Source organism: Pongo pygmaeus, chromosome 3, assembly GCF_028885625.2.
Source record: "Pongo pygmaeus isolate AG05252 chromosome 3, NHGRI_mPonPyg2-v2.0_pri, whole genome shotgun sequence".
NCBI classification, from domain to species: Eukaryota; Metazoa; Chordata; class Mammalia; order Primates; family Hominidae; genus Pongo; species Pongo pygmaeus.
The window spans coordinates 49214888-49240266 of NC_072376.2; the positions used below are offsets into that span (position 1 = coordinate 49214888).

The 25379-nt window shown below is 36.9% G+C and overlaps 1 protein-coding gene across 1 annotated transcript in view; it reads left to right on the forward strand.

The window, feature by feature from the left end:
* Positions 1–2317: 2317 nt before the first annotated feature.
* TMPRSS11A (transmembrane serine protease 11A) overlaps positions 2318–25379 on the forward strand; it is a 39555-nt gene continuing 16493 nt past the window's right edge. The window contains exons 1-5 of the mRNA XM_054485754.1: positions 2318–2396; positions 4208–4326; positions 16933–17000; positions 18943–19103; positions 24814–24852. Of these exons, the coding sequence (XP_054341729.1) occupies positions 2318–2396; positions 4208–4326; positions 16933–17000; positions 18943–19103; positions 24814–24852 (466 nt within the window). The remainder of the gene's footprint in view (positions 2397–4207; positions 4327–16932; positions 17001–18942; positions 19104–24813; positions 24853–25379) is intronic.

A 25379-nucleotide genomic window follows, 5' to 3' on the forward strand; every position in this document is an offset into this window, starting at 1 on the left:
AAGTAATTCAATCACACTAAACAATCTTTAAGGTCTCTTTCACTTATGAATGTATGTTTCAAGCCATTTAAGAGGTTAAATAATGTCATGTCCCATCGGACTTCTGTTTGTTGTTCTATTCAAGCATGTTAGCTCGTGTCTATCAGAGGACCTGCTGCCTTTCCGCACCCAGTTCTCTAGATTATTTTTAATCAGTCAGTGTACACACAGTCAATATTTACTCAATAGAATTCAGGTTTCTCAAATTCCACTAGGATTCTTAATTAATTTTATTACTTATGCTAAAACTATTATCTTCTTAACTATTTTAGGTCCAAACAGTTTTAACTTTTATCCTGGCATTTCTATATAAAAAACTGTTTTATAAGGCCGGGCACAGTGGCTCATGCCTGTAATCCCAGCACTTTGGGAGCCCGAGGTGGGCAGATCGCGAGGTCAGGAGATCGAGACCATCCTGGCTAACACCATGAAACCCTGTTTCTACTAAAAATACAAAAAATTAGCCGGGCGTGGTGGTGGACGCCTGTAGTCCCAGCTACTCGGGAGGCTGAGGCAGGAGAATGGCGTGAACCCAGGAGGCGGAGCTTGCAGTGAGCAGAGATCATACCACTGCACCCCACCCTGGCAGGCTGGGTGACAGAGTGAGACTCCGTCTCAAAAAAAAAAAAACTGTTTTATAGTCAAAAGAAAAACTTTTTATAAATCAACCAATCCTGTGAAGAAAATATGAAAAATATCCTGTTTCCAAAAAAATTTAGGCTATCAGTATATACACATAAAGAGATAAACTCCAATAAAATGGATAAATAAAATTCACTATAATAGCAAGTTTTAGAGAACAAGCAACGGAGTTAGTCAACCTGGGCCCTTAAACAGATATCCTCTCTCTCATCCTCTGTTATTTCCTGTGTAATGTTGGTATCATTCCTGCCTGACTCTCATAGATTTATATGATTCCTACTCTATACCAGGTGCCTTATTGGGTCTTAGTGGTAAAAAGATGAACAAGACTAATGCAGCCCATTGAGAAGCTGTCTGTAAGTGAACATACATGCAAACTAATACTTGATTCAATGTGATAAGCACTGTTGCTGATCATAGGTGCCAGAAGAACAGCAAAGAGTTATTTTTTCCTCCAAAATTGTGGAAACAATTTTATTCCTGGTGTGATGCAATGTAAAATACACAGCACCACCTTTGAGGTATTCTTGCCAAATGAATTTAACCAAAATCCAATCAAGACTTCAGATCTAAAGAAAATCTAAAGGTTATCCAATGTATAGGAAATGAGGGATATAGAAGAACAAGTTAAATAATACTATAGGAAAGCATTCAGACAAGTCCAGAAAGTAAGATATTCTGAAGGACGATCAGCTTGATCTCTTCAACGGTCAATGTCATTAAAAACCCTAAAACTTAAAGTATAATTTAAAAAAAAACTAAAAAAGAAGCAGGACTCTTTTGGATTAAAAGAGATTAAAAAGGCATAACAACCAAGGGCACTACATTGTCCTCGATTATGTCTTGGCTTTTAGAAATCATTTGTAATTATAATGAAACCATGGATGGAACTTGAAGATGGACTGGGTATTAGATGATATGGCAGAAATATCATTAATTTTTTAGGAGTGTTAAGAGTATCATGGTTATCTTGGATATATCCTAATTGTTTATAATAATGATTTGGTAGAAAGTCATGATGTTTTATTTCACATTAAAGTATAGCAGCAGAAAAAAATAAATGAGCCAAATACAGTAAAAGTGTTAACAATTGATATATTAATGTGATATATATATGGATGTTCAATTATACTATTCTTAGTAATTTTTTATGTCTGAACATTTTCATAATACCTAAAAATAAAAAAGATAAAAATAAATGAGATAATAGATTTAAAATCACTTTGTAAACTCTAAAAGGATAGACAGATAAAAGAGATAACAAAGTGCTGGAGAAAGGAGGAATGGTCCCTTTTCAAGCATGTATGCCGCCTTGGACCATGCTGCTAAGAGAAACCATTCCTGACCACCACAAAGAGGCCGCCAAATGCCTCTAGAATAGAAACCAGGAGCAACATCAGGATTCCCAGATCCTGATTTTTTTTTTTTTTTTGACACATCTTCTCAGACCAAGATGACATTGAACAAAATTAAAGACCAACAACTTTTTGCAGGGAAAGGCAGGCTACAGCAACTTGAACTTGTCTAAGGAGAGCTGGAAAACCTGCAAGCATTACTATCTGAGAGTAACCAGTGGGCCCTTCCTTTTTTCAGGACGGTAGGATTTGGCACCCAAAGCAGAAATCTGAAGCCATGGATGATTGCTGTTCTCACTGTGTTCTTCCTGACAGTGGTGGCAGTGACCATAGGTCTCCTGGTTCACTTCCTAGTATTTGGTAGGTAAAATTAAAGATTTCACTCTATTTGATTTTACTTTTCTGCAAAGCTTCATTTAAATATATGTAAATGTAATTTCATCTAAAAAATTGCACATTTACCTGCAAATTTCCACAGAGTATGTTTAATTGTTTCAGTCATTTCATCAACAAACAAGTACTAAATTCTTATTATATGTGAGTACTTTTCTGGATACTCAAGATACAGCTTTAAGCAAAGTAGACAGATTTCTAATTTCCTTAGAGCTCTCAATCCAGAATTCTTTTGAGAATCTACACAAAAAGATCAAAAATTGTAATAGTCTGAAACTTACTAGTAATTATAATAAACAACTCATCACTTATTATATATTAAAATGAAAAGCTATGATAAATTAGTTATTAAAATTGGCTCTTTTACTCATGAACCATCATTTTCTGTCCAACATTTCTAAGGCAAAAGAAAAGCACTTGTCTAATAAAATGAGGAATTTCAAAATGATTGAAAACCTGTAAGTATGACACAATATTATCATTTATTTTTAGAGAAAAAAATTTTACTCTTTCCAAAACAATATGCAGGGATTATATTTTTATCAATTAATGTATTTGTAATTACACAAATGATGCACTTCAAGATTCTCTTTTTATATTGAGTCTCTTTCTGGGGAGAATACAAGCCATTAACATTTTTTTGCAAATCTCTGCAATGTCACTCTCACATGGATGTATGTGATAAAACAAATAACTCAGGCTGCTCACTTTAATGGTCTTATCTGCTGTCACCTTCATAGACTCAATGGGGGAGCAAAGACTCTATTTGGAGCCTTAAAGGGCTTAAGATCATAGTCCTAGGCCTTATATGACAACCCCAGCTGTAGTTTATACCATTGGCAAAAGATTCTCAGGTCAGTTTATTTGGTTGCATGAAAGCCCGTTTACAATAAGAGTAAGGTTTGTTAACAGTACGGATTATATGGATAAGTAATCAGGACGTCCAAAAAAGTATTACAAGGTCCAGAGATTTCCCACTTAAGACATATGCCTTCCTGATATCCCTGTTTCTTTCCTTGGTTTGTAGTCTCGAAACCCACTGCCTCTTCCCTGAGCCAGGCTTCTCAAGGGTTGAGGTTGTTTTGTATTTTTCCCATTCTCTATCTTTAACTCTGCATCTTTCTTACCCTCTCTGGGCCTTACTCCTCAGATTACCAAATTCCTTAGGAGTCTCAACTGCTTTCCTTTCTTACATTTCCTAATAGATTTATCCCTGTTTCACACTCGTCTCGTCTTCAATCTCAGACAGCTCTTCTCTACGCTTTGTTTTCAGGTTTTTCTTAGTGTGCCTGGCTCTCTTGTTACAAATCAAAATTCACAAGGACGTTCACTTATCTCTACTTCCACTAGAGTGTATGGTGGTACACATTTCAACTCAGCAAGGAGCAAGGTAGCAATGAAATGTTCAAGTTCTACAGCTAGACTGGATTTAAAACTTGGACAGGGCACCTACTAGTTACAGAACAATTTACTTAATGCCTCTGTGCCTTACTTTCCTTATCTGTAAAATGAAGGTGATACCAATCTTAGAGAGCTGGTATGGGGATTAAATAGGCTAATACATGAAAAGTGCACAGGACAGTGCCTGGCATATTGTAGAAACTCAATAAATGGGAGCTATTATAATTAATATAAAACATTAACTGTTATTTTTTAAATAAAACTCAATCATGAAGAGGCTCAGGGACGTATTCAAGACTTTATATTGGCCCCATTGTAATGGGTTCTGAAATCTTTGTCCAAACCATTTAGTTTCCTATTTTTCATTTCCATTGCAGACCAAAAAATGGAGTACTATCATGGCTCCTTTAAAATTTTAGATCCACAAATCAATAACAATTTTGGACAAAGCAACACATATCGACTTAAGGACTTACGAGAGACGACCGAAAATTTGGTGAGTCAGATAAACTTCTTTTTATCATAGAATAATGCAAGTGGAAGGGATTTTTTTGGATCATTTCTCCATTTCTAAACACATGATTTTCAGACCACCAACATTAGAATCATCTTGCAGATTGCTAGGCCCCATCCCAGACCTGCTTAATCAGAGTATGATGAGATGGGTTAGGTGGGGAGAGGAGAGTAAGGGAATCTGCATGTCTAACAAATGGGTAATTCTAATAAGCCTCTCTTTCTAACTCAGCTACCTTATTTAAAGGTAAGAGAATTGAGGCCAGGATATCCTAGCCCATTTCTTCCCCAATTCCGCCACGTTTCCCCAGTAGAAAAGCCTAATCATACAAAAACTAGTTTTTATAAGTTCACACACTTGTTTGTAAGACTACGTTTTAAGATTTTGAGTATTTTCAGAATTTACATTCATCTTGTAAATATGTTGATAAATACAAAAAACCCAGACTTATTTTGTAGTAATCAAGTCAAATGCTAATAATTTTGTTAAAGCTAAAGTGCAAGACTGCTCCCCCCCAAAAAAAGCACACTCAGTTGTATAATCATTCCACTCAGAATACCCACGAACTCTCACTCAAAAACTAGGTTCAGATTAATTTTTCCAACAAGGAAGCACAGAAGCAGAGAGTTATTTTCAAAAGAAAGAAATGACAAATGTATTGGTTTGTTTTAATCAAAGAACCATTTTTAAGACACTTTCTTTCTCAAATCATCTATCATTTTTTCCTGTCATCATTTGCTCTTTGTCCATAGTATACCTAATGGCATCATATTTACAATAATGTCATAGAGTTTATAATCTCTATTTTCAGTTAACATTAAATCATGCACAATTTTTTAATTTTGTGGCTTCATCTTTCCCAACCAATAATTAATGTCTACAGATTGATATAGATTCTTCATTCTTTCACATGCAGAGCATCCTATAAAAGAGCATTTGCAATCAATTCTTGAGTTGTGCTAGGATGAACGTGGAGCCTGCACCAATACACCCAAATACCTTCTCTACTCCTCCAGTCCTAAGTGACTCCACATAACCTCCTCAATGTAAAAAAAGAAAACTCTTAACTTGCCTTAGTTAAAAAGGTAAACACATCTTTGAATGATGGAAAATGTTACAATTTACTGGGAAATTTTGAAATTTGTTTCATTTATGTTTTATGGCCAACATTACTGCTACTGTTGTTGTAAATTAACTAAGCAATTCTGTCTTTACTGAAGTAAATGGACAAGAATGCAATAGGTCTTAAAAGAAGTGAGAGAAATGCGGAGGTGCATGTTGAACAGAAACTCTATTTAAAAGTGGAGTTTTAAGTTTCAGCTAAGCATGTGTTCCTTCAAAGGCTAAGGCTAAGTTAAGTAAGGACACATCATCATGGGTACCTGCAAGGCCCTTCTCTGGTTGTCATTATTTATTTATCCTCCTTTGTCACCATAGCATAAGCCCTTACCCTCCCCCTTGCAGGCAACCATTCTATGTTTCATGTGGTATTCTTTTGTTTGTATTCATTCTTACAAAAATATGTTTTGTTGTTTTGCGTGCACATGCTTTTAACTTATATTTTGTGTTATAAATCACTTTTGTTTCATCTCTTTTTACTGAGAACTTTTTAAAAGATCTATGTTACTAAATATACCTGTAGTTTATTGCTGTTAGCTGCTTATTCATAGTGTGTATTTACCATATTTACCTGCCTGTCATGCCAAGAAATGCCACACTAAACGGACTCCTACTTACCCGCTTATAGACCTATGCAAGTACTTCTGGAAGCAGAATTACTAGGTCACTGAATGTACATATACTTAACTTGACCAATTGGTGCAGGTTTGCTCTTCAAAATGGCTGACTCAGTGTGCACGCTTATCTACAATGCATGAGGATTTCTATGCCCCCACATCTAACCAACACTTAGTGTCTTAGTATGTTAAGGCTACTACAACAAAAAATACCATAGGCTGGGTATCTTAAACAACAAACACTTATTTCTCATAGTTCTGGAGGCTGAAGATTCCAAGATGAAGATGATCAAGCCTCTAGCAGATGTCTGGTGAGAGCCTGCTTCCTGGTTCATAGAATACCATCTTGCTGTGTCCCTCATGGCAGAAGCCATAAGAGAACTTTCTTTTGTAAGGACACTAATGACTTTCATGAGAACTCCACCCTCATGACCTAACTATCCTCCAAAGGCCCCATCTCCTCTATCATCACTTTGGGAGTTAAGATCTCAAAATATAAATTTCAGGGGAACACAAACATTCAGTCCACAGCACTTGGTATTATTTGGCTTTCTAAATTTGCCACCCTAATATGTATAAGGTAGTATTTTATTTGTGATTTAATTTGCATGTTTCTAATTACTAATGAGTTTGTGCATTGTTACGTATAATTATTAACTTTTTGTACTTTCATTTCTATAAATTGCCTGTACATATTCTTTGCCTATTTTTCTGTTAAAATTGCTTTTTTGCCTTATTTGTATTGCTTTTCGGAAGTGCTTTATATTTTCTGGATATTGATAGTGCGTTGGTTGTAGACACTGCACTTATCCATTCTGTCTTCTACTAATATTGACCATGTTGTTCTTTGTGAAACAGAAATCTGTAACTGAAGTAATCATTTTTTCACTGTTTTGCCTTATGATTGTATTTTGAAGCTTTTCTTTAAGAAGTCCTTCTCTTCTAAGACATAAAAATATTTTACTACGTTATTTATTAACCTTACAGTTTTATCTTTTACATTAGGTCTCTAATACATGTGGAATCCACCTTTGGATGTGTTAGGTAGATTCAGTTTTTTAATTCATATAGTGAGCCAGTTTTTGAATAAAACTAGTTAAAATATCTTGGCTTTTCCTAATATATGGTATTATTATTGAGTTCATTGCATGCATTTCTTGGCACCTGGGTCTTGCAGAAGAGGAAACATGATCTGTCTCCTCAAATTGCTTCCAATCTTTTTGGAGAGATGTGAGTAACACACATGGAATTGAATATCATGACATGATATAATTAAGGGCTAAATTATATGTTGAGGACAGTAAGTACAGAAAAACTTCAAAACCGAACAAGGGTTCCCATGGTCAGAAAAGGCTTTATATTATTTTACCTCTGTTTAAATAAGACAGGTGTTTTTCTCCTCCCATCCCGCACCAGGTTAGCTTTAGAAGAATTACAGGAAGAGTTTATGCCTCATCCTGAGCCACACCTGTTTGTTGCTAAATCCCAATGAATACAACCAGCTTCTTCTCTCACTCCTATATGGGTGCTAATTAGACCACCAAGGAAGACAGGTTGCAGGTCCTGTTCTTCCTCACATTGGGCTTCACTGATTTGAATGCAAATTGAGATGCAAAAGTAAAATGAGTTCATTCATATTCAGATACTGCTATAATCCACTCCTGTTCCCTGAGATAGTGGAGCAGACATATATCATCTCTCATATCATTCTTCAGAGAAGGGTCCATTAATCAGACATTACTGATGTCTGATTACTGCCGGGTGGCCATCCTGCAGGTGGAGAAGCATGGCATCCAGCAGAAGCTGACAGCATGCACTTTGAGGGAGGGAAGGATAAGCCAGGAATTTATGCTGAATAAGCTGGCTTAGTATACATGTTCAATAAGTTCTAGGGGAAGTCACAAATACTTATGAAAGGAGAAACATAACCATGTGCAATTGAGCTTTATGTCTCTTCATGTGTTGCACGTTCAAAAAATGGTGGCATTAGCATGATCCAAGGGTGGAGTTTTCAGCCATTTGATGTTCAAAGGTGAAGCGGAGGACACAAAACCCTTACTATGCATCCTCTGTGAGTCAGCCAAAACCAGTCTGGACTGCTAGCTATATTAACAAAGAAAAAAAGAGAGAGAGGATACAAATAAGCACAATCAGAAATGATAGAGGTAACATTACAACCAATCCCACAGAAATACAAAAGATCATCTGAGACTCTTATGAACACTTCTATGTAGATAAACTAGAAAATCTAGAGGAAATGGGTAAATTCCTGGAAAAACACAATCTTCCAAGATTGAATCAGAAAGAAATTGAAACCCTGAACAGACCAATATTGAGTTCATACTTAAATCAGTAATTTAAAAAACATACCAACCAAAAGGAAAAAAAAGGCCCAAACTAGATGGATTTACAGCCAAATTCACCAGACGTACAGGAAATAGCTAGGACCAATTCTAATGCAACTATTCCAAAGAATTGAGGAGAGACTTCTTCCTAAATCATTCTATGAAGTCAGCATTACCCTAATGCCAAAACCTGACAAAGACACACTGAAAAAAGAAAATTACATGCCAATATCCCTGATGAACATAGATATAAAAATCCTCAACCAAATACCAGCAAACCAAACCCAGCAGCACATCAAAAAGTTAATTTTTCCAAAATCAAGTAGGCTTTATTTCTGTGATGCAAGTCTGGTTCGACATATGTAAATCAATAAATGTGATTTACCACATAAACCGAATTAAAAACAAAAACCATACAATTAGCCAGGCACGGTGGCTCACACTTGTAATCCCAGCATTTTGGGAGACTGTGGTGGGCGAATTACCTGAGGTCAGAAGTTCGAGACCAACCTGGCCAACATGATGAAACCCCATCTGTATTAAAAATACAAAAATTAGCTGGGCATGGTGGCAGATGCCTGTAATCCCAGCTACTCGGAAGGCTGAGGCAGGAGAATCACTTGAATCCAGGAGGCAGAGGTTGCAGTGAGCCGAGATTGTGCCATTGCACTCCAGCCTGGGTGACAAAGCAAAAATCCATCTCAAAAAAATTAAAAAATTAAAAAAATTAAAATCATACAATCATCTCAATAGATGTAGAAAAAGCTTTTGATAACATTAAACATCCCTTCATAATAAAAAAGCTTGGACTAGGCATAGAAGAAACATACTTCAAAATAATAAGAGCCATCTGTGACAAACCCACAGACATCATCACACTGAATGGGCAAAAGCTGGAGGCACTATCCTTAAGAACAGGAAAAAGACAAGAATGTTCACTCTCACTACTCCTATTCAACATAGTACTAGAAGTTCTAGAAAGAGCAATCAGGCAAGAGAAAGAAGGAAAAGGCATTCAAATAGGAAAAGAGGAAGTCAAATTATCTCTCTTTACTGACAATATGATTATATGCCTAGAAAACCCTAAAGACTTTACAAAAAGTTTCCAAAACTGATAAACAACTTCAGTAAAGTTTCAGGATACAAAATCAATGTACAAAATTCAGTAGCATTTCTAAACAATAATGTCCAAGCTGAGAACCAAATCAAGAACACAATTCCATTTTCAATAGCAACACACACATAAATGAAATACCTAGGAATACATTTAACCAAGGAGGTAAAAGATCTCTATAAGGAGAATTAAAAAACACTGTTGAAAGAAATCAGAGGTGACACAAATGAATGCAAAAACATTCCACGCTCATGGATTGGAAGAATCAATATTGTTAAAATGTCCCTACTGCCCAGAACAATCTACAGATTCAATGCTATTCCTATCAAACTACCAACATAATTTTCCACACAAAATTAGAAAAATCTTTTGTAAACTTCATACAGTACCAAAAAAAAAAAAGCCTCAATAGCCAAAGCACTCCTAATAAAAAAGAACAGAGCCAGAGGCCTCACATTATCTGACTTCAAACTATACTTTAAGGCTACAGTAGTCAAAACAGAATGGCATTGGTACAAAAACAGACATATAAACCAATAGAACAGAATAGAGAACCCAGAAATAAAGCCACACGTCTACAGCCATCTGATATTCAATAAAATTAACAAAAATAAGCAATGGAGAGAGAAATTTCTATTCAATAAATGGTTCTAGAATAGCTAGCTAGTCAGAAGCAGAAGAATGAAATTGGACCCCTATCACTAAATACAAAAACTAACTCAAGATGTAGTAAAGAATTAAATGTAAGACCACAAACAATTAATACAAGAACCCTAGAAGAAAACCTAGGAAATACTGTTGTAGACATCAGTCTTGGCACAGAATTTATGACTAAGTCCTCAAAAGCAACTGCAACAAAAACAAAAATTGACAAGTTGGACCTAATTAAACTAAAGAACTTCTGCACAATAAAAGAAACTATCAACAGAGTAAACAAACAACCTACAGATTGGGAGAAAATATTTGCAAACTATGCATCTGAAAAGGTCTAATGTCCAGAATCTGTGAAGAACTTAAACAACTCAACAAGCAAAAGAAACCAAATAACGCCATTAAAAAGTAGGCAAACAACATAAAAAGATGCTTCTCAAAAGAAGACATACAAAGCGGTCAAGAAACATGTGAACAAATGCTCCACATCACTAATTATCCAAGTAATGCAAATCTAAACTACAGTGAGATACTATCTCATACCAGTTAGAATGGCTATTATTAAAGAGTAAAAAATTAACAGATGCTGATGAGACTGCGGAGGAAAGAGAATGCTTAAATACTGTTGGAAATGTAAATTGGTTCAGCCACGGTGGAAAGCAGTTTGGAGACTTCTTAAAGTACTTAAAATGGAACTACTCTTCAACCTAGCAATCCTCTTACTGGGTGTATACCCAAAGGAGTATAAACTTTTTTCCCAAAAAGACAGCTGCACTCTCACATTAATTACCACAGTATTCACAATAGCAAAGATGTAGAATCAACCTAGATAGCCATCAATGGTGGATTGGACAAAGAAATGGTGAGATACATATGTATGTGTATATATAAGATACATACATATGTATCTATGTATGTATATATATGTATGTGTATATATAAGATACATATGTATGTGTATATATAAGATACATATGTATGTGTGTATATATATATATATGTATACACATACCATGGAATATTATGTAGCCATAAAAAAAGGATGAAATCATGTCCTTTGCAGCAACACAGATGTAACACCACAAGGAAGGCACTATTATCTCCTCTTCACAGGTAAGAGAACCAAGTTTCTGAAATTAAGGTCCATAGCTGGAAAATGATGGAGGGGAGATTTGAAGTCATCTAGGCAACTCCACACATGTGCTCTTTCCACTAAATTGTTCTACTGTCAGGAAGGGACTCGGCTAAGATAGAAGATAAAATTATTAAAATCTAAATCAATTCTTCTCTCATTTCATTTTTTAAATCCATGAAGATTATAAATCCTCTATGCTGTGCTAGCTCACTTTTTCTTGACAGATACATTAGGTATACTTATTATAGAAAAATATTCTCTTTCTCATTTCCCTGTATTGGTTTTTGTTGAAGAAGGCAAAGGTAGAAGGAACTGTAATAGAGAGAGATGAAGGAAGCTGATGGATATATTGACATATGTATGTATATCTAGTGTGAATAATCTATAGTTGGAAGAAAGGTGTGGATGGGTATGTTTTTGAGGGAAGTTTTTTTGAGAAAAGAAGTAATATGAACTATTTCTAAATTTCCTGATAAAGTTGTAAATACAGCATAGTCTTCGCAGGAGAATCTATTTAGTTTATCATTCATCATTCAGCAAATACAGCATGATGTTAGGCACTATAAAAGGCTAAGAAAAATGATTCTCTCTCTTTCATAAACTAATCCAATTTAGAGATTTAGAAGACAATAAATCTGGAGAGGACATGAACCTTCTAAATAATGACCTTCCCTTGCTTTGGGTATCCTGGTTTTAAATATTTTTAGTACAGCTTTAAATAGATCCAAATGAGATATTTTCCTCTTTTAAAAAAGCAATTCAAAGATCTAGGTTTTTGTGGTACACTGAAAATTAATATTTTATTCTTTAAAATCCTTAATTGCAAATCTTTAAATTCTATAAATATTTTGCCTTGTGATCTCAGAAATATAAACCAATTTGGGATATGGATATCTAATATATTGCTACTTGTTACATGTGATTAGTGACAGATGTCTGTCCATTTCTTTCTGACATTCCACAAAGAAACACTGAAGAAGGTCCAGTGCAATCAAAGAAATGACTGATGGCATCACAAAATATCACATTCCATTTGATGATCTGATTACCTCTTTGTTTAGGGTGATCAGAAAGTCACAGTTTCATGGCACCCTCCACACCCACACACCTTGTATGACACTGGATCCAACTGCTTTCTCCAATAGACACAGCACTTAAAGATGTGGCAGTTAGACCTGACCCCAAGAAGGCCAAAAAGTCTTCTGTGAGCATCACTCAGTGCTCAGGTTGACTAAGCTCTATCCAGGCTTGAGAGAATGGTTCATAGCTGACTTCTTGGATCAAAAAAAAAAAAAAAAAACAAACACCTAGAGTTTTATACAGATATGATACGAACTTTAAAGGATTGCAGTAAAAACTACCAAGATTATGATTCTTATTTTTGGAGAGTAAAGAAAATAGGCTGCCTTTGGAGAGGGGTGCAACAGTTTCTGATCCGCTTACAAACTGCTTGCTGCCCATCAGTGGGTAGGAGGTCTTAGTGAGAACCTACCTGCATGCTCATCCTGAGGTAGGCACTGTGAAGGCATTAACAGGCTCTGAAGCTACACAGCCCTGGTTTCAGTGAGCTCTGTGGTGTCAACTTGGGCAAGTCACTTCCTCTTCTATGAAATGTGAATAATCATAGTACTCACCTTAGAGGGCTGATTTGAAAGCAAATGAGCTCAAACACAATGACATCTGTGCTTGGTGCATATATGGCAGACAATAGTGATTCCTGCTATTATAATTATTGCAGTCTTACCAAGGAGGAGGTTTCCACAAATAATCAATTACCTAAAATGTCCACAAACAGGAAAAAAAAAATCCCTTCCAATAATTCATGTGTAATTTTCTTTTTTCTCTAGGAGCATTGATCACAACCTGATGTAAAGCAAGCACTTTAAAAAGTCTTGTAAAATTTTCCTGGTAAATGCAAAACTTTCTGATAAATAAATTCTCATCTTTTTATTCATTTGTTTATTCAACAAAAATATACTACATACCAACAGCACGCAAAGCACTATACTAGATTTTATAGAGTATGAAAAGATAAATTGCCATCTCTATGCCTAAAGGGTTTGCCATTTAATATAACAGACTATATATTTGCATAAATATATAGTGAATATATTGCATAAATATATAATGAATGTTTACATTAAAGAATAAAAGGTGTAAGAGGGATAAGAAAAAGTGACAGAAGGAAGACAGATCAGTTTGAGATTAACGAATATCCCCAAAGACGGTATTATCTGAGATTGGCCTTGAAGGATAGTTGTGATTCAGGGACACAGAACTTGCAGAATGAGAAGGTTGCTACAGACCAAAGGAACAGCCTGAGAGGCGTGAGTATGCAGGAAAATGAGGGCCATGCCTGAAAGTACTGGTGGTGTTGAAGATGGAGCCAGGCAAGCTGGTCACAGAGGGAGAGGACCTTGAATGTCTAACATTGTGGACAGAGGCTCAAAGGCTCAAATTCCCTATTTTTACCTTGAGTTCAATCCTTGTGGCAATGAAACCTCAGTGAAGCTTCATTTAAGGCTAGAAGTGTCTTTTAAAAAGCCCTTTTATACAATATCCTTTGCATGTTACTCTTGTTATAATTAGGAGAAAGCAATAGGATCTAAAGTTTTTTTTCACAGCATGGTTTTGGTTTCTTTAATTCTAAGGAGCTCACCTGGTGTTATGTTGGAAAAAACAGCTTTTATATCTCATTTATATTCCATATGCCAGTCTTCAGTGACATATCTATCTGAGGTTTGCAGTGTTAGCCACAAAACCCTCCCTAAGTGGATACATTGACTGCTGTAAGGGGAGCCAGTCAGGAAGCACCTGCAGAGAAAAGCAGGCAACATGTATAAACAGACTTAATTCAGGAATGAGAGCTGAATGGCTGGGGCGAGTCTGTTTGTTTGAGTTGACAGCCTCTCCCTCACTCTTTCATTAAATACCCAACTAACCTTCAATTGCCCTCTTGGAACTTAATCTCAGTGTAATTTCCAACATGTCAAAATTATCAAGCAGAAAGAGATGCTACCCTGAAAGAGGGTCTTTTGTTCAATGCTAGGAGACAAACTCCAACTACAAAATTCTAGAAATGCCCTAAAGAGGGAGGTAAGATAGATTTACAAATTGCTAATGCTATTAGGTTGTATGGATAATAATAGATTTATAACAACCTGGCACATAGCTTTAAATATATAAGTTTCTCTGAAACTTCTGGGAACTTGGAAAGCCAGAACGTTGGCAGAAAGAATGCTTCTAATAATGAAAGCCATCATCTGCCATGGAAACAATTTCAGGGTCTTTAGAAAGCTAGTTTATACATAAGCTCCATTCAACAATAAAGCTTATGTTCATGTTTTTTCTGATTTTCCTCCTGCTGTAAATTCATTTTATAAGAATTCTTTTTACCAGTCCCTCTACCCCATTTCTCAAAGCATTGTCCTCAGGCTACCTGTATCACCTAAAGATTCCAAGGCCTCCTCCGATCTAGTAAATGAGAGTTTTCTAGAAAGAGGGTCCTAGAATTTTATAAAGAAGAATCCTTTTTATTATTGTGATCACCAAAGTTACTTTTGCCTAGATTCTTCTTAGGTTATTTTTTCAGCTCCTATCTTCCCAGACAACCTAACCATTCAAAGATAAAATTGGTGCTTGGTTTAGATATTCATAGCAGGCACGTTGCCAGATTGATGATGTCATCCAGAGTCAAAAACTTAATCCAATGCCTTCACCAAAAAGTTACAAATGGCCAGGAATCAATTGTGGTTGAACTTATTCAGAGGGTAATTACAAAACAAATTTCTTTAAATACCCAACTGCTATTTGCTTTTCTTCCTTCTAAATTGTATCACTTCTCTGCCTGTTCCATCTTGTTTGCCTTTTTTTTTTTTTTTTTTTTTTGGACTCCCTCACCTCCATACTGAGTAGTAGAGCTGGCTGTGGGTGATGAGAGAGAAATTATTATAACAAAGTCACCCTTTCAAAAACATGTCTTCCAAAAGAATTTTGTTTCTAGCATATAAACCCCACACCACCTCAGCCCATTTAGGCTTTCTTTATTTAAGTACCAATAAAGACATATTTTGGATACTAGCAATTTACTTTCCAAATGCTATCTTTGATCTTAAGTTTAAGGCTATTACCAAATCTATATCTCTACAAGTTTTATACTTTAGGTCAATAAATTATTTGATAACTTATTACTATGTGTTCTACAAAAAGAAACCAAAGTAAAATTTACATCACATTTAACAGCGTGGTTGTGTGACTGACTGGGAAGAGGCGGACCCTACAGATAGAAGACTTGGGTTTCAGTCCCAGCTTACTAGTATCTGCATGATGCCAGGGAAATTCACATAATGCCTCTGAGTCACAGATTTCTAATAGTAATGAAAATACTTCTTATTTCGCAGAATTGTCATAAGAGTTAAAGAAGATAACAAATAATTTGGTTCCTGATGAAGTATTTATGAATTCCTGAGCGTGCTAAGGAAGTTATAACTTGTTTCTTGATCCCTGAAACAGCTTTCCCTATATTTGTGTGTGTGTGTGTGTGTGTGTGTGTGTGTGTGTGTGTTTCAGTTATGCGAGTTGGTTTTTCTCCTCATTCCTTGAGAATTTAGGATATTTTGTGTGCACATTTGGTTCCTCTGTCCAACATGAACTGTGGTACCTTACCCACATTGAGATGACACTATTTCTACCAAGTGAGTGCTAGGGGATACTGCAAGCCGAATGCCAGGTGTGAGAGACCACAGCATCACAATACCACGGCAGTAGATTAAACAGTGCATATGGACTAAAAGCAGTGGCTTTGCTTCTCCTACCTTGGTGACATAAACTGAGTAACAAATTTGACCTAATACTGGAATACCACCTAATTCTTTTTTCCTCCCTGATTTACCCTAGAGTCCACAGTTGACAAGAATTTTAAAATTTTGGCTCTCTCTTAAATCCCTAATGCCTCCTTCTTACACCTTACCAGCAAAGACCTGCAGAGCTAAGACCTGTAATGCCAGGATGGAGGCTAGAGGACCATCAGCAATTAACTACCAAAACTTACCCAACATTTTATATGTGTTTAACCTTCATAGCCTTATGAGTAGCAGATCAATATCTTTGTTTTACAGGTTAGAAAACTGAGGCTCAAATTGATTCAGTAACTTTGCCAAGATTGCCCAGTTTGTGAAACGTAGCATACGCTCAAATCCAGGACTGAGGCAGGGTTTTCTTTGTCACCACTCAAAGCCTCCCTGAATATCCCATCTCTGCTCTGTATCTCTCTGCTACTCCTTCTACGGTGTTTTAGCAAGATATCTTCTACTCCAGAAACTTACTCTAGCACAGTAGAATTACTTGGGTAGGTTTTTAAAAAATATGAGTGCCTAGGTCCCCTCTTGACCAGTCAAAACCAAAATTCTTGGAGAGGGTCCCTGGCATCCATAAATTTTTTTAATTTAGCAAATGATTCTGTTGCACTGTGAAGGCTGAGATCCACCAATTTAAATAATGATATTAGTTCTGTGAAAAAATTTTCTATTGCTTTAACATTTAATCAAGGATATATTCTTATTATAAAATATATTATTAACACATAGTTTCTCTCTTGCTGTGTAACAGGTGGATGAGATATTTATAGATTCGGCCTGGAAGAAGAACTATATCAAGAACCGAGTAGTCAGACTGACGTATGTATGTTTGAGCAAAGGTGGAATCACAAGACTGGAAGGAAAAGGAACAAAGGAGACAGGGACTCTCATGTATTGTATGTCTCTATGGACTAGGCTTTTGGCTAGAATTTTTCATAAACATTATCTTTAAAGCAATCTTGAAGTATAGGGCTGACCACCATTTTGTCAACAAAAAGACTAAGATTCAGGAAGGGTAAGAAATATGTTCAAAGTTCACCAACTGACAGTTTCCCAAAGTGACAGAACCAGGAATCAAACCCCATCAACTTATTGTGAGGCCTGGAACCTACCAGAACCCATGACGTGGGGAAAACCCAGCAGCTTGTCATTGCATGCACCAAGTTGTATTATTTTGACAACTATATTATTTCAAACACGTTAAGCAGGAAAATTTGGCTACAAAATGGGATCACAAATTTTACCTGTAACGTAGCCTAATGACATGAGACATGCCTAAACAAAAAGATATTCCTGTTGTAATAAATTTTCTTTCTGTTGTGGTGGAGGGGGAAGACTCATATCAGTTGCAGATATTGCTCAGAAGTTTCAACTGTGTTTTGAAAAACTACATAGTAGAACATATGTGTCATATACACAAATCCATGATCCTGTATAACTCATATTTCTTAAAGATAAAGAAAAATAATATATTCAGATTTTGATTTATTTGAAGAAAATAATTGTCACTTTCTTACCAATAGACTAATAATGCTTGGTTGGCAGGTGTACTCCACGTTCTTTATGTCTTTACTGAGTAACTAGTGACTTCCGTAAGGATTTTATAACATAAATTGGGTAATTTTTACAATACTTAGGAGAGAAAAAGCATATAAATGCTAGAACTTTCTAGATTTCATGTTTTCTGTTTTCGAATTCACATTTGCCATCTTATTGTAGCAACATTATTATACTCCTGTGAACTCCCTTGGATGGTAGCCATCATCACTGTATAATACTTGGTAAAAATGTTAATTCCTCAGATTTAAGAAGTAAAATTAGTCATTTGTTTGCCAATTTGACATAAAATTCTAGTTATTTAGATCTTTATATTCCAGAGCCTAAATGAACAAAAATACATAAATTGTCTCAGAATTTCCTTTTAGCCAAAAGATTCAGGGAGATGGGCCTCTAGTGTTTTTCAGTTTTTTGTTTTTTTTTTTTTGTAAAAAAAAAAAAATAGGAGTGATAACAGATCAATATGTATTAGTTTCAGGGTTTTTTGTTTTTTGTTTTTAAACAAAAACCTGTAATTGGTTTTCCTATTTTAAGAGTATTTAAAAGTTTAGTTCCTCAGGTAACAGAACTTGAACCTGTTTATATGATAAAAGTTCAAGAAATTGGGCATGTTTGATTTGGAGAAAACTCGGGGACCACAATATTGTTATCTTCAAATATTTGGGCTAGAAAATTTTATGTGTGTTCCAACTGGTAGACCTAAGCCTTATGGAATGGGAGATATAGAGAGACATATTTCAACTCAAAATGATGAACTCTTAAAAACAGAGCTGACCAAAGAGAAACAAGCCTCTTTAGAAAATTAAACTTACTATCTTTTTAATTACTGCACTGTCGTTAGAGGGCCAATTGTCATGGACCCTGTAGAAGTGATTCAGTTATCAAATATACAATTGATTAGCCTAAGAAAACATGAAGGCTTCTTTTACTCTCAGAGCTTGTAATTTTGATGATGATTTTTTGTATCTGTCATTCCTAGCTGCTGTAACAATCCTTCAAATTAATGGGGGAAATGCACTGAAAACATAATGAAAGCTAGAAGAGCGAACATATGAAATGACCTTGGGTCAGAATGACATGAGAGGATCAGCACTTGACACTCTCAGCAACTGAGGGATCATTCAGGGGAGGAAGATACAGGAAAGACTGAAGGACAATTCCAGGTATATTCTTTGAAAATGTACCTTTCTTTTGTGTGTCATAGTCCAGAGGAAGATGGTGTGAAAGTAGATGTCATTATGGTGTTCCAGTTCCCCTCTACTGAACAAAGGGCAGTAAGAGAGAAGAAAATCCAAAGCATCTTAAATCAGAAGATAAGGAATTTAAGAGCCTTGCCAATAAATGCCTCATCAGTTCAAGTTAATGGTAAGGAGGTCCCCCGTCTATGTGATATGAAGTTCTCTATTAGGTCCATGTTTTGACTAAACTCAAATTTATTTGTCATTATTTCCATTTCAAATAATAGCTAGAATTCAGATGAAAAAATTCAAGTTAAAGATGTGACATTTCAAGGTGTATTAGTCTCTAATATAAGCATGTCTGAAGTTAGTCATCCAGTGGTTTTCCCAAAAGTAATTGATTGGCACTCATCCCAAAATAAAGGCAAGCATTTACAACTAACAGAGGGTTAATCTTACCCAGGCACTGCCTCCGTGACTAAGCAAGTGAAAATACTAAGGGTTTAGCAATAATTGTTTTTCTGGGTGGGACCTTCCTAAAACACAAATTCGTTTGTTGCCATACTTTTATTGATAGTTTCTATATATGGTGATATAAAATTTTTGTTAGCTTTTTTTCCTATGGGCATTTGGGAAAATGGCAAGCCAACTTTGAAGTTGTTAGAGTCATTTTACCATTAATGCTTTAAAAATCACAGTCTAGGAAAACATCACCGAAACTATGTGTACATTGTTCCACTTTTCTCTTTTTTTTTGTTCACCCTTAGCCCATTATACCATTATCACTTCCCTCAATTAAGGAGAACAAACTTTTATCAAGGTCTATCTCTATGGTCTTTACCTGAAGTAAGTAATTTCTTTTTATAGTCCAGTGATGTACACAAATTCACCTTTATAGAAGTGAAATTCACGCAAAAAGAGTTGAGGAATTCAGTAATTAAAAGGAGCTAAGAATCAAATTTAAATCTCTAATTTCTTAAAGGGCTCCAATTAAAAAAGGTTTCTATAGTCAAACACATCTTAAAAATTCTGGCTATGATACTCTTTTCTTGGAAATTCTTCCTTATAGTATCATATTACAGATTCTAAGGCAGCCAGCTAGAGAGAAACTTGCTTACCCTCGTCCACTGAGCTGTTTTCACAGCATCTTCTTCCAACAGACAAGTGTAGATTTCTCCTACAAATTTCAATGGATACCAGACCTAAGAGTTACAGAAGAGATTCAGGGCAGGTGATTTTTATCAGACATGAAACAGGACACTCTGCCCTTGTAAGGGTCTAGCTGACTCTTCAAGAGGAAACCAGATAAGGAAGTAAAAAATGTGAGGTAATGGAATGGGCAGATGTTTGCTGATGTGAGAACGAGTCAGCTACTTAGGGAATAAAGCTGAGGACCTCTCCCAGCCAGAAGGGAGGAAACTGACAAGTGCTTAATCCATCTTCTTTGTTAGATGGGGAAGCAAATGAATAGAAGTTGTGAAACAACAGGCATTCTGATAATTTCATGATGCGTTCTGTGTAATTTCCAATAAATAGTTAATTTGTCAGGAATGTAAAAGCCTGAACTATCTGAAACCAGAGTAAAGCATAAATTGTTCATTGGCTGCCTGGTCTTTTTTTTTTTATAGGCTCAGCTTCTAAACTTCAGCTTATTTTAATAATTGTACTAAATTAAAAGGTAGGATATGCTAATGGAGAACCTGATTTGAGAGTTACTTGAGGCTGGGCATGGTGGCTCACACCTATAATCCCAGTACTTTGGGAGGCCGAGGTGGGTGGATCATCTGAGGTCAGGAGTTCAAGATCAGCCTGGCCAATATGGTGAAACCCTGTCTCTCCTAAAAATACAAAATATTAGTCAGGCCTGGTGGCGGGCGCCTGTAATCCCAGCTACTTGGGAGACTGAGGGGGAAGAATCACTTGAACCCCGGAGGCAGAGGTTGCAGTGAGCCAAGATCGCGCCGCTGCACTCAAGCCTGGGCTTGACAGAGCAAGACTCCATCTCCAAAAAAATAAAAAATAAAAGAGTTACCTGACCAATTCTAACTCCACTAAGTCACTACAGGACCACCCAAATAATTGGCTCATGCCTTTGTCTTCATTTTCTCATCTGTAAAATTCCAATGATAATGTTTGTTCTTCCTGAAATCACAGAGAGATTATAAGAATAAACAAGGAAATAGAAAACACAATGTGGAATAAAGAGGCTGTTACTAATGAGAAAGCTATTATGTTGTGCATCTGCTTTGGAAACCTGAAATCATTAATTTGAGTGATTGACTAGTAGCAGAAAGGTAGATCCTTAAAAGTTTCAGAACGTTCAAATGTAGAAAGAACAGTGTTTGTTAGTGATATGGGAGTCTAGGGGGTGTTGCTTTTCTGGCCAGAAACCTCTGTGGCCAGTGGTTGGTGCCTTTGCCCAAGTTTTGCTCTGGCCCACTGGGCTCGTTCTGCCCACATGACCTGGCAGACTGTGCCCGCCTCCCGCTACCAGCCTGGATCCCATGCCCACCAAGGCCAACCCAGGCATGGAGCTGTGAGGGTTGTCTGAGCGAGCACAGGGTCTGGCCACTGCCCACAGCCAGGCACACTGGCTGCAGCATGATGGGCAGCTCCAGGCACTGGCACAGGTGTGCTGTCTCTCTGTGAGGCTGTGGCTGGACAAAGCTCACTGCAAGCAGCTTCCCTGGCAGGCACCTGGGAATGTGGTGGCACCCAGGAAGCTTGGAGATGCCAGGAACTGCAGGGTCCCAAAGAGGGAGTCACAGCCCTGGCTTGGGGAGCTCCCAGGTCTGGGATCCCTAAAGGGCTGTAGCTTTTCTCTCTTTTTACCCACAATGTGGCGAGCAAGGGGTATGTTTCATTCCTGTTTGTGTTACAGCTCTTTTAGTCTTGCTGTTTGGCAGGTCCTGAGTTCTTGTCCTGAGACCAAGAAGAATGAGGTACGCAGACAAGTGGAGGGTGAGCAAGACGAAGAAGAGGTTTACTGAGCAAGAGAACAGCTCACAGGAGACCCACAGTGGGCAGCTCCTCTTCATAGCCAGGGTGTCCCAACAAGTGTTCAGCTCCTAGCAGAGAGGAGGCCCTGGAGTTAGAAGCTCCTCTCTGCAGGCAGGTTATCCTGTTGAGTGTTCAGCTTTCAGCAGACAGTAGGCAGTAGGCCCTAGAGTGGTCTATCTCTTTGCAGGCAGGTAGTCCCATGGTCTCCCTGTCACCTCTCCATCTGCAAGGGCCCAGTGCTGCCTCCGGCACCTCTCTGCCCACCCCTCTGTGCCTGACCAAGCTGCTCCCCTACCAGTGGGCAACTCAGCCCAGCCCCATTGTGGTAGCTCCCAGGGTGGCAGGCTCTGGGGGGCTCCCAGGGATGGGCTCCAAGGACTGTCCACCTTCTCCCTATGCCTTCCCTGCAGTGGCCATGGTCAAGAATGGCAACATGGGGCCAGGTTCCGGAGCAGGAGAGGCTCCAGGCCTGGAGCGGGTCCTGCCTGGTCACATGAGGTTGGGGGTGGCACAGTCAGCTGCCTCAGGGATGGGAGACACAGGGGACCCACCACCATCACTGCTACTCCCACATCCGCTCCTACTACCACTGCTCCAGACAGCTTGTAGCTGCCATCACTAGTGCTTAAGAAAGGCACATTCAGTGGACAGCTCAGGAGAATCTTTAAGTCAATTTTTTATAGGCAAAAACATTGTTTCCTGGGCACACATAATTTTTGGACTACCAATAAATAGAAAACTGTAGAGATTCTAGATTAATTCTAGAAATAATCCTGTAGCCCAAGATTTATTTATAATTTGTCAAGAATCTGTATTTTGTTTTGACAAAAAAACTGTGTGGTGTGGGTCCTTCAGGAGACGCAGTGTGACAAAGCAAAGCTAAAATCAACTTCTTGGCATTGTAAACACCAAGGCTGTAGTCAAGCAGCTCACTGCCTACGTGTCAGATGACTTTGCTTCATTTCTCATCATGATACTTGTAGTCTATAGAGCCCTGAATATTAACTAGCTGTCTCCCAACTCAGAACCGTGTTAGGAGGTGGTTGCTTTCAAAACTAAAGTGTTAATGTTTATTTTCATTTCTATACCTGGAAAGTAAAAATCTTTGGTCGAAATTAGAAATCTTTAACAACTAGTTACTTGTGTATTGACAGTTTGTTTCCAGGTGTAATCATTCTCCCTAAAAATCCGGTTATATTCACGACCATTATACTTATCCTGGTATCATTTCTGGAAATGGGTAACTTGCATCCTGCTCAGACTAAGTTGACAAAGTTTTAACTGAAGAATTCTAACTTTATGCTATTTTCTACTTTATTGCATTACTAAGGACAAAATATATAGTTTTCTTAAAAATGAAATAAATTTACTGCCTTAAACTACATTTGATGGTAAACTGAGTTCCTTCCATAGAATAACCACTAAGAGCAACTGATGGTCCTGAGCAATTGATTCTTCACCATACAATGATTTGGGATGCCTTTAAGGGTATACTTGAATATTTTCAAAAGCTCCCACTTTGTAGAGTTTATCATCACTAGTTTCCCCAGTGGAATTTGTAGAAAGTTAGTAGAATGAAACAATCTTATTTTGTATAATGAGGAATAGAATACTGAGAATGTGTCTGAGAAACATGGCACTGGTAGGAGAAAGTAAAACAGTTTATTCTCATCTGCTCAGTAAGCTAAGTCATTTTAACTTGAAAATCATCACAATTTTCATGAAACCTTCCACCAACTTTATTTTTCCCCAGATTTAGTAAGATATAATTGACAAATAAAAATTGTATATATTTACTGCATACAACATGATGTTTTGATAAATGTATACAAGTTTAAATATTTGTGTTTCCTTAGTCAAACTCCTCACTTTTTTGGAAGTTGACAGAATTTAATCTTGGATTTTGTCTAATAACTAGCTTTTACCACTATTCAGTATATTTTGGATAAGAAACACATAACAATTTATTATTTAAAAAAAGCAATTTTACTATTTAGGAACTGTGTTTAAAAAGCATTTAAAATATCGTTTATGCAAGAGTTTTCAAGGTTTTTTCATTCTAAACCCTTTAACCAAAAAAAAAAAAAAAAGGTTTATGTGAAATTCGAAGTAAATAGAAGAGATCAAAGCAGATCTGTTCTGGCTGAGGCTGAGTTTGAGACCTGTAAGACAGTTTACTTGCCATATGGTTTGGCTGTGTCCCCACGCAAATCTCATCTCGAATTTTAGCCCCCATAATTCTCACATGTTGTGAGAGGGACCTGGTGGGAGATAAATTAAATCATGGGTGCAGTTTCCCCCATACTGTTCTATGGTAGTGAATGAGATCTGATGGTTTTTTAAGAGGCTTCCCCTTTCACTTGGCTCACATTCTCTGACTTGCTTGCCACCATGTAAGACATGTCTTTTGCCTTCCTCCACGATTGTGAGGCCTCCCCAGCCACATGGAACTCTGAGTCCATTAAACCTCTTTTTCTTTGTAAATTACCCAGTCTCAGATATGTCTTTTTCAGCAGTATGAAAACAAACGAATATAACCTGTTTCCTCTGTCCCATTTATCCATCTTCTGAAGTGGAATGCAAAGAAGCTTTACCCCGAACTGCTGGAAAACCATAGTTCTCTATTAATACAAACTATTTGTGGGTTTTAATCATCCACTATTTGTGCCTTACTCACCCTTTGCTTGTGATAGTATCCACCTAATTAGAGGCTGCCTATAAGTCTCTACAAAAACTGTACACAGATGTTGTTATATCAGATAGCCATTCTCCTAATTAATCTATATGTTCAACTGTCTAGAATCCATATATTGTCAGTATCCTCTGATTATTCCTGGTCATTGAGACCAACCAGGAAAATATCAAATTATCACTATTTGTTTTATCTTGTTTTTCAGCAATGAGCTCATCAACAGGGGAGTTAACTGTCCAAGCAAGTAAGTCGAGTTAGCTTATATGAACAAGTTCAATTTTCACATTAGAAAGGACATTTTCAAATATTTGCTCATACTTGCCCATCTGTGCTCCAGATTTTCTTTGAGAGATAATAACTATTTGTATGATCGATTTAAATACTTTTTTTTTCTAACTCATGGACTGATCTTTTAGTCATGTTCAAGAAAAAAATTGCCATGGTAACCTTCTAGGGCAATTTGAAGAAAGCATATATTTCTGATTGGGAATATTGGACTTGTTTTTCTAATTTTTAAAAATGCCATAAAATGTACTTTCTGCTACAAAATAAAATAATAAGAAAGTAATCAATAGGAAGGAGATAAAACCCATTGTTTGTGACAGACAAGTTATCTGTGAAATATGCTGAGGTCAGGAGTTCGAGACCAGCCTGACCAACGTGGAGAAGAAACCCCATCTCTATTAAAAATACAAAAATTAGCCGGGTGCGGTGGCAGGTGCCTGTAGTCCCAGCTACTTGGGAGGCTGAGGCAGGAGAATCGCTTGAACC